This window comes from Syngnathus acus, chromosome 22 (genome assembly GCF_901709675.1).
Source record: "Syngnathus acus chromosome 22, fSynAcu1.2, whole genome shotgun sequence".
NCBI lineage: Eukaryota > Metazoa > Chordata > Actinopteri > Syngnathiformes > Syngnathidae > Syngnathus > Syngnathus acus.
Window position 1 is genome coordinate 1,943,843 of NC_051106.1, and position 12,845 is coordinate 1,956,687.

At 47.2% G+C, this 12,845-nt stretch overlaps 1 protein-coding gene across 2 annotated transcripts; it reads left to right on the plus strand.

The window, feature by feature from the left end:
* Positions 1–119: 119 nt before the first annotated feature.
* rps6ka5 (ribosomal protein S6 kinase, polypeptide 5) lies at positions 120–11,997 on the plus strand. 2 transcript variants are annotated; one of them, XM_037241002.1, is made up of 18 exons: positions 120–447; positions 2,595–2,666; positions 2,759–2,977; positions 3,045–3,160; positions 3,233–3,334; positions 3,633–3,716; positions 3,813–3,916; positions 4,007–4,157; positions 4,356–4,517; positions 5,533–5,658; positions 5,794–5,927; positions 6,009–6,102; positions 7,979–8,149; positions 8,374–8,565; positions 8,980–9,139; positions 9,279–9,442; positions 9,679–10,025; positions 10,783–11,997. In XM_037241002.1, the coding sequence occupies exons 1-17, from the start codon at positions 378–380 to the stop codon at positions 9,988–9,990; spliced, it is 2,433 nt and encodes an 810-aa protein (XP_037096897.1). In that variant the 5' UTR covers positions 120–377; the 3' UTR covers positions 9,991–10,025; positions 10,783–11,997. The 2 variants fall into 2 exon arrangements, with proteins under 2 accessions (XP_037096897.1, XP_037096898.1); XM_037241003.1 differs by lacking the exons at positions 120–447; positions 2,595–2,666; positions 2,759–2,977; ... (2 more) ...; positions 3,633–3,716; positions 10,783–11,997 and having other exon boundaries at positions 4,042–4,157; positions 9,679–10,209.
* Positions 11,998–12,845: the final 848 nt, after the last annotated feature.

Sequence of the window (12,845 nt, forward strand, 5' to 3'; positions counted from 1 at the left end):
ATTTAAGAGAGGCGGGAATTGCTTTTCGTCGGCGTTCGAACAACCAATCAAAGAGTGGGATCTCACGTAGCAACACCAATGAGAGGCAAGGGGCTGCCTGGTTGCGAAGGTAGAGGCAAAGTAGTGTTTCCACGGGCTGACTGGCTGGCTGTGCTGGCTTCATGTTGGCGGACCAAGTGGTAACGTTCTGCCCGCATATTTGTCACCGTACGGGAATGTAAACATGTCGGTGGCGTGTATGATAAAACCTTTAAGTTCGAATCAAGGATTATTTTTTTAATTTATTTTTAATTATTTGCTTTTCGGCCAATCGAGCCTCGCAGCCGAGCCGGGAACCACCGAGCTGAGCTGAAGTGGAGCCCAAAGAAATCATCATAATGCCATCCCCGAAGGAGGGATCGTCCAGAGAGAGCGACCTCTTTACGGTGAAACACGAGCTCAAGAACGGTGAGAGAGCTGCGGGAACACGGGCATATTTTCGCTGGGATGCCGTGCATGTGTCAAAGGGGAGTCGTCCTATTCGTTCGAGACACTTATAACGAGCAACAACAACAAAAGGCAGGGGTTAGCGGAGCGACTGGTTCCCTACTAACTGCGCTGTCTGTCGGTGACTAACAGTCGGTCTGTCAAGTCACTCCGGTGCTATGGCTAATAAACAAAGCTAACTTGGCCCACCACGGCAACAACAATTATGTGAGCTTCCCAGGTACTTGACGTGCCATTGGACCAGAATAAACCGTACACTCTCGTCGTAATAAGTCTAACCGTGTTATTAGCTTCCCCGCCCACTTGTCTCTGCGAAGTCACGTCAAAACTAAGCGGTCGGTCGGTCACGCGGCTCAAAATCCAGGCGAGCTGTCAAAAGCGTAGCCAAGCTAACGTGCCTAGCTTAAAAACGTTCATGTACAGAATAATTTACCTTATTAAAAATCTCGGAATATTTCGTGAATTAGTTTAGTTGCCTTGGGCACACGAAACATGGAGAATTGGTGTTTAAAAACTTTAAAAAAATAAATGTATGTTTTAATATATGCTGGGGACCCCCGCCTACTCACGGTTCGGCACTGGTGGATTCGCCTATTGTGTGTTAAAGAGCTCCAAAAAAGCAGATTCTGTGTTTTTCCCTCCCCACAGTGGTTCTTAAGTTACACACCATTTGGGTATTTTTTGAGATACGACAAAACATTTGGCATAGGAGTGAATTTAGACCTATACCACTAAGTGGCGGCAGTAAACATCACGATACCTGGCCACCATCAATTCACATTGGTTTCCTTACAGTGAAATAAAAAACAAAATCATTTGGTGGCAGTAATGCGCCTTTGGGCTTCTTTGCCAATCGCTAATCAATGATGCCATAGAAGAAGAACGATAGGCCAATGATTTACATTTTCTTATCTTACAGAAAAAAAATGTTTCAATAACCACGATAAAGAGCATCAGAGTGAAAGATTAACAGATCAGCTGATATTAGCCCGTTTAAAATTGGCAAAATATTGCTCTTTTTTTCCATTTTATGTCTATAGATGGATATTTAATTCATCATCGGTTATCAGAATTTTAGCCTGCCAAATATTGGAATCAGCATTAGCCTAAAAAAATCGATCGGACGTAGTTTTGAGGAGCAGTCGGCAAGTTGTGTTCGGTCGTGCACCTCCGCCGTGGGTCTATTAATAAACACGGAGATCAAACTTGGCCTCAGCGGAGTGAGCACGACAACGCCGTTATGCAACGCACACTCCTGACCCAGCAGTCGGCGGTGGGGGGGGAGACGCCGTTTGTTGGCGAACGGCCTCCCAGCCTTGTCACGTCTAGTTGCAGGCACTTGAGTTGCTCTCGGGTGTGAGAGACATTCATTTCCACGCACACCGAGCGCGATCATCCGGCTGTGCGTCGAAAATCGTGCTCAAGACCTCAAAGACGGACGCTAATGACCCTCCTCCTGTTTAATGTGGCGTCCTCCTCCTCTCGTGTATATTTCCAGTGGGTGTGAAGAACAAGCACGTTATTTATGTAACATGTTCTCCCCCCCTTTTTAACATTGGGGCATATTTTTGCAGGTCAATAAACCCTGAAGACGCCCAAAGGGCTGCTGTCAGTGCGTGTGCTGCCGCTTTTTGTTAGCCACTCATTCATTTCAAGCTACGATACTTTTGGAATGTATTGCTCGTGATCTTCACCATGCCCTTTACATTTTTATCCGCAGGATTTTCCGTAAACAATCCCCTCAAACTGTAGAATAGCAGCTGTTGATCCCAAAATACTGACCTCTGATTGGTCTGTAGTTGTTCAATTGAGTAGAATAACAGACACACAGGTGTGACTGCTATCTTTGGTCATAATGTAATGAGTAATAATGATGTAACGATTGACATATTGTCAGAGAGCTGCGATCATTCTCTTTTCGATTATGCCAAAACGATCATTTCTGAAATGTGGGTCATTGTGACTCGTTTTGGAAAGGTCACAAATATTTCCACTTCACCTAAAAATGGCTGCTGTATAAAAGCGAGTTCTCCCAAAAATACTTTTCGCCATGATGTAAATGTAACAGCAATATATTTATTTGGTTTGTGTGTCACTGTCCCTCACAGCCAACCTGACGGGCCACCTGGAGCGGGTAGGAATAGAAAACTTTGAGCTGCTGAAGGTGCTCGGCACCGGAGGTAAGTCCTCGTTGCTGGTGGTGAAGCTGATTTTTGTGTGTGCCTGCTGAAGCTGTGTCCACCTGTCCTTTTGCCAACTGCTCCTCCGCCAGCGTACGGCAAAGTGTTCCTGGTGAGGAAGGTGAGCGGCCACGACACAGGCAAGCTGTACGCCATGAAAGTCCTGAAGAAGGCCACCATCGTGCAAAAGGCCAAGACGGCGGAGCACACGCGCAGCGAGCGTCAGGTGCTGGAGCACATCCGCCAGTCGCCTTACCTGGTCACGCTCCACTACGCCTTCCAGACCGACACCAAGCTGCACCTCATCCTCGGTGAGCCCACGCACTTGCCCCCTTTGTCCACGGTTGCCAAAATTCGAGCTGTTCTCGTCTTGTGCAGATTACGTCAATGGCGGCGAACTCTTCACACATTTGGTGCAGCGGGTGCGATTCAAGGAGCAGGAAGTGGCGCTGTACAGCGGCGAGATCGTGCTGGCACTGGAGCACCTCCACAAGGTGACGCCGCTCGCTTGCTTGCGCTCTGCTGCCGCGTTTGTGGCCATCGCTTAAAGCCTCTTCCCACTGCAGCTCGGGATTGTGTACCGCGACTTGAAGCTGGAAAACATTTTGCTGGATTCAAACGGTCACATCGTCCTCACAGACTTTGGCCTCAGTAAAGAGTTTGACCAGGTTTGTCTCCTGCCGATGATTCTCGTTACAGTCTGAACCGGAGTGAACTTTGTCGGTCAAATTCACTCCAGCTGAGACATGAAAAAAATATTTTGTCTTTATTTTCGTCCTCAACTGATTATAATCAATGTAATACATTTGTTCAATATACTATTATTTATTATAAAATGTTTTAACATGTACAATATACATAATAAAATAAACACAAAAAAACCAAAATGAAATAATGCAGCTTGAATAATCTGAGCAATAACAGCTGTTTGTAAAGGTAAAATTCAGTTTGTTTCCAATGAAACAGGTGGATCGAGCGTTTTCCGTGTGCGGAACTATCGAGTACATGGCTCCCGAGATTGTGGAAGGAGGCGAGTCCGGACATGACAAGGTGACTTTGTCACTTTTACGCCTATGATTTATGCTAACTGATGCTCACACATGCCAAGAGCACTTGCGTCAAATGTGTGTGCGTGTGTCCTCGCAGGCGGTGGACTGGTGGAGTCTGGGTGTTTTGATGTACGAGCTTCTGACCGGCGGCTCGCCCTTCACCGTCGACGGCGACGAGAACTCGCACACGGACATCGCCAGGTGCGCATTTATTTATCGTCTGACTTTTGTTTCATCGGTCGTGTGCGTGTATTGTGCACTGAAACATGTGTCTGGCTCCGTCTGCCCCAGGAGGATTCTAAAAAAAGATCCTCCTTTCCCCAAAGATATGGCGCCACTGGCCAAAGACATCATCCAGCGGCTGCTCACCAAAGACCCAGAGAAGAGGCTCGGCTCAGGTCCAAATGGGATGGAGAATGTCAAGAAGCATCCGTTTTACCAGGTCCGGGCTGGGATCATTCATCCAAATTTAAGTGGGATTGTCAATGCAACAGGTTGAACCCCTGCAAAAAGTGAAATCAACAATATAGATATGCGGATAATCTTGGGTGTATTTTTCAGCCAATAGTTGTGAAAACACATCACGATATCCACAGATTAAGTCTCTTACACAGAACTGCTACGTTTTTCTTCCGGACAGAAAATCAACTGGGAGGACCTGGCGGGCAAAAAGGTGCCCGCCCCGTTCAAACCGGTCATCCGGGATGAGCTGGACGTCAGCAACTTTGCGGAGGAGTTCACGGAGATGGAACCCACCTACTCGCCCGCTGCTCTTCCGCAGAACTGTGACCGCATCTTCCAGGTGGGACACCAAACACAATTGAGCATTTTGTGGTGCTTTTTGTATCATGAGTTTAGAGTTATCCCATTCATCAAGACAGCAAGTTAACCAATAAACATCAGTGTCCTCAAAAGGTTGCTGTAAGTCAACACGCGTGTGTGTGTGCGCCCGTCGCCTTTCACGCCGCCTCGATGAGCCTTTCATCGTCGTAATTGCAGCCGCACGACGTCTGCCCCATTGAAGCCGCAGATGCCAATGACTATTTTTGATGGCTTGGCTTTGAAGCATAAAACGGGCCCCAACTCCCCCGCCGCCAGCTGATGTGCGGGTGTAGGAATTTCGACTCTCGATTGCCTTCTGGGTGCTTGAGCTGGGGCGCCATCAATAGATGCATTAGCTCGCCTTCTCTGGCGGAATAAAAGGTGACACTCGTGGAGCGTCGACGGGTCTGCCGCGGTCACGCCTCCCGTCCTTGATTGCACGCGTTTTGCGCTCTCCGCCTGTTTGGGGAGGGGTCTTACCATGTGCCCCCCCCCCCCTCACCCCAACCAACCATGAACAAAACAGAATTAAAATTGCATTAAGAGCGGCAGGCTGTAATTTTGACAGCAATCACATTTTCAAGCCTGCCAATTTGGGGCATCGCATTCATTTGCGCAGCCGTCCTTCCGTCCATCCCTGGCTGCAGCTCCCTCGTGTGCGCCACAGCTGCGCATGTGTGTGTGTCTGTGTGTGTGTATGTATGTATGTGTGTGTGCGCGACTCACATTAATGCCAGTGCTTGGGGCTCCGGAATTCCCGCAGTTGGAATTAAGCGATCGTCTGTTCACAATAAGCAGTGGTACAGCAACAAGACCCGAAAAAGGAACAGCTGGACAATTTCCGTGCAGAATTGGTGTGATTATTAGACCAGAAATGTCAAAATGTCACTGGCTGGAACATACAGTGTAAAGATGCAAACATAGCAAAAAGTTGTCTGGAAAAATACTTACCATTAATACACCTTCTCACATTTGTGCGTTTTTTTGTTTTTTAGGGCTACTCCTTCATGGCCCCCTCCATCCTGTTCAAGAGGAACGCGGTGATGGACGACCCCATCCAGCTGTGCAGCGGCTCCGAGCGGCCCGGGTCAGTTGCAGTGGCCCGCAGCGCTATGATGAAGGTAGGGATGGAATAACAACAAATGACTAAGAGTTGTAAAAATGAGAAAATCTGGTTTCATTGTGTGTAGTACATTAAATTTTGTGGACATTGTATTTTTCTCTCTTGAAATTGTCTTGGCTTTGTCTCCCGGCAGGACTCTCCTTTCTACACGAACTACGAGATGGACCTTAAGGACAGCGCTCTGGGTGAGGGGAGCTTCTCCATCTGCAGGCGCTGCACGCACAAGAAAACGGGGCAGAAATATGCCGTCAAGATCGTCAGCAAGCGGTAAGAAGTTCAGGAAAGTCAAAAAATCGTTCTGACAATTAAATGTGGCTGCTTCACCTCTCGTTTGCCTTTTCCTTCCAGGATGGAGGCACAGACTCAGCGGGAGATGGCGGCTCTGAAGCTCTGCGACGGCCACCCAAACATTGTCAAGTTGCACGAAATTTACCATGACCAGGTGCCCGGCTCGCTCTTTCTGCACTTGGAAATTCTGCTCGTGTTGCTCATACCCTCATTAATTTGTGTGAAGGGGCCTGCTTAACCAAGAGGCTGAAAGCCCGACAGATGCTGTTATGGCCTAAAAAAAAAAAAATCAGACCTAGATACACTCACTAATTGTGCCCCAAAGAGCAGCTAGACAAAAAAACGCTCAAATGAGCTTCTTGTTTTTGACACACTTGGTGAATGCGGTGAGATGAATACGAGGCTTAAAAATAAATGTGGAAATATTTCACCAGAAATGCCATAACCTCCAAGTACAGTATCTATCACCACTTTAAAATACAAATTACTGCTTTCCGATTACAAACCGGATTTGGTTGAAGTTGGGAAATTGTGTAAAATGTAAATAAAAACAAAATACAATGATTTGAAAATCCTTTTCAACCTATATTCAATTGAATACATTACAGAGACAACATATTTAATGCTCAAACTCATGAACTTTATTTTATTTTTCAAATAATAATTAACTTAGAATTTTATGGCTGCAACACGTGCAATAGAAGTTGGGAAAGGGCATGTTTACCACTTCGTTACATCACCTTTCCTTTTAATAACACTCAATAAACGTTTTGGAAGAGAGGAGACTAATTCTCTTAGCTTCTCATGTGGAATTCTTTCCCATTCTTACTTGATGAACCGCTTCAGTTGTTCAACAGTCCGGGGTCTTCCCTGTCGTATTTTACGCTTCATAATACGCCACACATTTTCAATGGGAGACAGGTCTGGACTGCAAGCGGGCCAGGGGAGAACCTGGACTCTTTTACTTTGAAGCCATGCTGTTGTAACATGTGCAGAATGTGGCTTGGCATTATCTTGCTGAAATAAGCAGCGGCGTCCATGAAAAAGACGTCGCTTGGATGGCAGCATATGTTGCTCCAAAATCTGTATGTACTTTTCAGCATTTATGTTGCCTTCACAGAAATGTAAATCACCCATGCCATGGGAACTAATGCACCCCCATACCATCACAGATGTTGGCTTTTGAACTTTGCGTTGATAACAGTCCGGATGGTCCGCTTCCTCTTTGGTCCGGTGGACACGGCGTCCAGTGTTTCCAAAAACAATTTGAAAAGTGGACTCATCAGACCACAAAACACTTTACTATTGTGCATCAGTCCATTTTACATGAGCTCAGGCCCAGAGAACCCGCCGGCGTTTCTGGATGTTGTTCATAAACGGCTTTTGCTTTGCATGGTAGAGTTTTAACCCGCACTTACTGATGTAGTGACGGACTGTATTTACTGATAGTGGTTTTCTGAAGTTTTCCTTAGCCCATTTGGTGATATCCTTCACACACTCATGTCGGTTTTTAAGGCAGTGCCGTCTGAGGGATCAAAGGTCACGGTCATTCAGTCTTGGTTTCCGGCCGTGGCGCTTACGTGCAGGGATTTCACCAGATTCTCTGAACCTTTTAATGATATTATGGACCGTAGATGTTGAAATCCCTAAATTCCTTGCAATTTTGCTTTGAGAAACTGTTCAGCTATTTTCTCACGCAAAGTGGTGAACCTCGCCCCATCCTTGCTTGTGAATGACTGAGCATGTTTGGGGAGGCTCCTTTTATACCCAATCATGGAACCCACCTATTCCCAATTAGCCAGATCACATGTGGGATGTTCCAAATAGGTGTTTGATGAGCTTTTCTCAGCTTTCTCAGTATTTTTTGCCACCTTTCCCAACTTCTACTGGACGTGTAGTTTGTAGTTATAGCGACAATTTTCAACACATACAGTAGCTATAAAAAAAAAAAAAAAGAATTTTTTTTGAGAAGGAAATTATGTGTTCAGGATTAATTTATTTTGGGGGGGATTGTTTTGTTTTTGTCGCAGCTGCACACATATCTGGTCCTGGAGCTGCTCGGCGGAGGGGAGTTGCTGGAGCGCATCCGGCGGAAGAGACACTTCAGCGAGACGGAGGCTAGTCGCATCATGCGCAAGCTGGTGTCCGCCGTCAGCCACATGCACGACGTCGGCGTGGTGCACCGGGATCTGAAACCGGAGGTAGTCAGCATGCTCGGCGTATGCGACTTGGTGTTTTTATAACAAGCAAGAAAAGACAAATGACCCTGTGTGTGTGTGGATGTGTGTGTGTGGATGTGTGTGTGTGTGTGTATGTGTATGTGTGTGTGTGTGTGTGTGTGTGTGTGTGTGTGTGGGTGTGTGTGTGTGTGTGTGTGGGTGTGGGTGTGTGTGGGTGTGGGTGTGTGGGTGGAACCGTTCCATAGAATCTGCTCTTCACTGATGAGAGCGAGAGCTCCGAGATCAAAATCATCGACTTTGGCTTCGCTCGCCTCAAGCCGCCGGACAATCAACTGCTCAAGACGCCCTGCTTCACCTTGCTGTACGCCGCGCCCGAGATACTCAAGTATGACGGCTACGACGAGTCGTGTGACCTGTGGAGTCTGGGCGTCATTCTGGTGAGTCCGCTATGGCCCATTCTATCCATAATGTCCACTATTAGGTCTCTTTAAGTCCCATTTTGTCAAATTGTATCCCACAGTGTGCTTCACATAGTGTCAAAACAGCATTTAAAGACAAAATACAACGTTGAAGGGCAAAAGAGTTTAAGACATTTAAAAGCAAAGTAAAGAAATAAAGTAATTTCAGAAACGATGATTATCAAAACTCTCAACAACAAAAAAGCTCACTCATCTGGAGGCAAATGGAGGGGAGCTCACACGAGGATAGCAGGACGCATCCTCTGCTGTATATGCAGCTCAGCTTCGGCTTGCTGCTATTTCAGACCACGCTCAGCAAACCGGAGCATCCATTAAAAATAAAATTGCATTGAAACGGAACATTGTATGCATTTTTTCTGATGTCGTTGGCAGTATACAATGCTGTCCGGCCAGGTGCCTTTCCAGTGTCAGGAGCAGAGTCTGACCCACACCAGCGCCGAGGAGATCATGAAGAAAATCAAACAGGGAGACTTCTCCTTTGAGAGCGAAGCCTGGAGAAATGTGTCGCAGCAGGCCAAAGATCTCATCCAAGGTGAGAGCAGACCAGACCAAAGTTCTTCCACTTGCTGTCGACTAGAAATGACATCACAGTTGCCCAATCGTGGCCCTGCTTCTGAATGTCACGTGACCAAACGTGGAAAACTGGCAAGTAACTGTCGGCGGTCCTGCAGAGCTGCTGACCGTGGACCCGAGCAAGCGGATCAAGATGTGCGGCCTCCGCTACAATGCTTGGCTCCAGGACGACAGCCAGCTGTCTTCCAACCCGCTCATGACGCCAGACATCCTGGGCTCATCCACCGCCTCGGTCCACACCTACGTCAAAGCTACCTTTAACGTAAGATGAATACACATTTTTATAAGGAGATAACTGATTAATCTGCCAGCCGATTAAATCGGTTGATTATGGCCCTTCAGACATTGAGCAAAATAAACAGCCAATTAATTGGTAATGCCAATTGCCTCAAAATATCCATATCGGTTGGACCCTAATTTTGACCATTGCTTTTAGAAAAATAAACATCAATTTATTAAAATGTTCCAAATGCTCTGAAGCCCTTTTTTGCTTGGCAGGCTTTCAACAAATGCAAGCGGGAAGGCTTTCGCCTGCAGACGGTGGACAAAGCGCCGTTGGCGAAGCGGCGCAAGATGAAGAAGACCAGCACCAGCACCGAGACGCGCAGCAGCTCCGGCGAGAGCAGCCACTCCTCGTCCTCTTCGTCACAGTCGCAGGAGAAGAACTATGCCGAGGGGGGTGACGGCAGCCACCGGCCCGCCGAGGGCACGCCGGGCACCACTCCGGTGGGCACACCCACCGGAACGGACCCGGGGCAGCAGCAAGAGCAGCCGGCGCCTCCCGCCTTTCACTTTTCCGACGGGAAGTGATGACTATCTTTTCTCCTTTTTTTTTTCTATGCATGGTAAGCATGCAAGCAAGGAGCGGCAACCTCAATATCAAGCAAACCTCCTCTAGCAATAGCTCGTCCCGCTCTTGACCCCGGGCCCAACCTCCCACACACACACACACACCGACACACACACCGACACGCACACCGACACGCACACACGCTCACACACTCAAACACACACACTCTCTCTCGCTCAGCTCTCTCACACACACTCTCGCTCTCACACTCTCACTCTCTCTCACTCACGCTCTCTCTCACTCACACGCTCACACTCTCACTTGTGCTCTCACCCACCCTCTCTCTCTCTCTCTCGCTCTCATTCTCACTCTTGCGCTCTCTCGCATTCTCTTTCTCTCACTCACACTCTCACATTCCTCGCACACTCACTCTCTCTCTCACACATTCTGTCGTACTGTCTCATACTTCCTCACTCACTCTGTCTCATTCTTTCTGTCACACTTTCTGTCACACTCACTATTTCTCTCACACTTTCTCATTCTCTCACACTCTCTCACGCTTTCACACTTTCTCTCACACTCGCACGCAAAAAAATTAACACCACAGACACATGAACACAAAAACAGACATACAGAAACAAATGTACTGACATAAACACACGCACTGTGTCAATAAAGGAGTGGAGCTGGCACGGTGAAAAAAAAAAAGACAAAAAAACACAAGGGCTGCCCTCCTGTCCCAGCTCCTGACATTTCCATCTTGTAAGCCCCTCCATCCCCGTCTAACGTGCCGGTCCCTGTCCCCCCACCAGGTCCAAAGGGAAAAGTCCGAGCCACGAGAGAGGAAATGCCGACGCTCGGCCGCATCGTGGGTCCACTTCTGTCGTCTTGGGCGAGTCACGTGGGGAACGGTATTTATACTCCATTTGTACGGCAGATTATTCATGATGAGATACCCTGTTAACTTATTTACGACTCGGATGAGGGAACGTGCGAATACGGTGAATCTTTTAAAAGAAAACTATTTTGTGTACAGCATCTAAGCTGGGAAAGACCCTTTTCCAAAAAGTAGTTTGTAGTCAATGGAGGATCCCTTTTTTATAGAGAGCATCAACGCTAACTCTTGTCAGTTAAGTTAGCATCAGTGTGGCTGCATTCCAAACGCTGCACTTAAAATCAACTGAACGGAACGCTATATTTGTCCATTCGCTACAAAACTACGGAGCCCCAGACAAGACATGATTCAGTAAACTGTGGCCACGAATTAGGTTTAACCTTCACACAACAAAAATACTCGGGCACTAAATTTCAAGTCACATCTGGGGCTCTGTACAAAAAATTTTGCTAGGCCACACGATCTCATCGCAGCAGATGTGTGCTAAAAGTCCCAAAGCAGGCGGCTCAAATCGTCCGTTCACTTCCTGTTTGTGCTGATTTATAAAATAAATGTGCCAAAAAATAGCAATTACATTTTCAAACTGCAGATCAGTAGGTGTCGTTTATTTATTTATTCTTTCATCAGAAATCTTAGAAATGTAGCATGTTCCGTGAGCATGAGCGTAGTACCTCCATGAGGCAACAGTCACCTACTGAAAAATAAAGAATTTTCATGTGCGTTTACAAAATCAGCTATTTTACACAAGTTACGTAGATGTGAAAGTTGATATTGCTATTGTTGCCAACTTCAGTTAGCTCAACGCAAGGACTGACGGCTTTAATTAGCGCAACATAAGGACTGACTGGTGAAAAAAATATCTCCCTGCCTCAGAGATTTTAGTGGTCCGAAAATGTTTATGGATTTTTCAGTTTCACACCCTGATCCAGTTTGGATGCGGTGGTGTGATTTTGTGACTGCACGCGACATGACATGATGCGACACAATGCCGCACGACTTCCCATAGCATACTTGCTAAACCCAAGACGTTTTTGCCAAGTCGGCCACATTTATCACAATGTGGCTTTGAGGCCAACTTGATTAGTTAGATTCAAGCTCATGAGAACGTTGACTCAACACAACTGTACCGAAATTCCGTGCGGTATCATTTTAGGACCATCAATTGCAAGCCACTCGAAGCACACCTGCTACAACAGCGGCTTCTCGATTAGCGCCGTGACGTCACATCAAGTGTTTGCGCATGCCAACCGTTTCCAGCCCTCGTGTCCGTTTTGTGGCCGCTTGTGTTCGGTAGACATGCGTGATCTCGCCCCTTTATGCTTCGTTTTAGTGGGAGTCGCTTCTCCCCGTCTTCTGTTCGGATGCACTCAGCCGCAAAACCAAAGCGCAATAGTACCGCTGATAATAACCTCGAGGAAGCTCCTCCGCAATCTCTCCTCTCGTGCGAATTATGCAAAACTGCTGTTTGTTTTGTCCCACTGCGCCAATCTGTTCTCTCTTTTCTTTAAACTATGCACCCCCCGCCCTTTTTATGTCTTTTTTGGGGGGGGGGGGTCCTCGCCGATCTTTTAAGCGCGTCTGCAACCAAAGTGCACCACATCCGTCGTCCACAATGGGAACGCAAAAAGTGGGATTCGTGGTAAACTTGGAGCAGCAGCAACTACAAAGCTCTCCTTCAATTTAGTGAAATCCACCAAGCCTTCTTTTGTTTGTGTGTATTAATAGCTCAAGTGGAGCAAAGAGGAAGAGTGTCCTACATTGAAATGCGGGCTCCCTGTGGGAGCCAGCCACTATTAGCTGATGTGCGCCAAATCACGAGCCTACTTTCCTTCTTCCAAAAGCGCGTCTCCAGAAAGAGCGGGTCCACAAGCTCGTTTACAATATCCACCGCCCCCCCTCCCACCTTTAAACCCCGCTCCATTGATTTAGCCCTTGAAGTAGCCTGAATGAGCTTCACGACCTTTGTTCCACACGGGTATT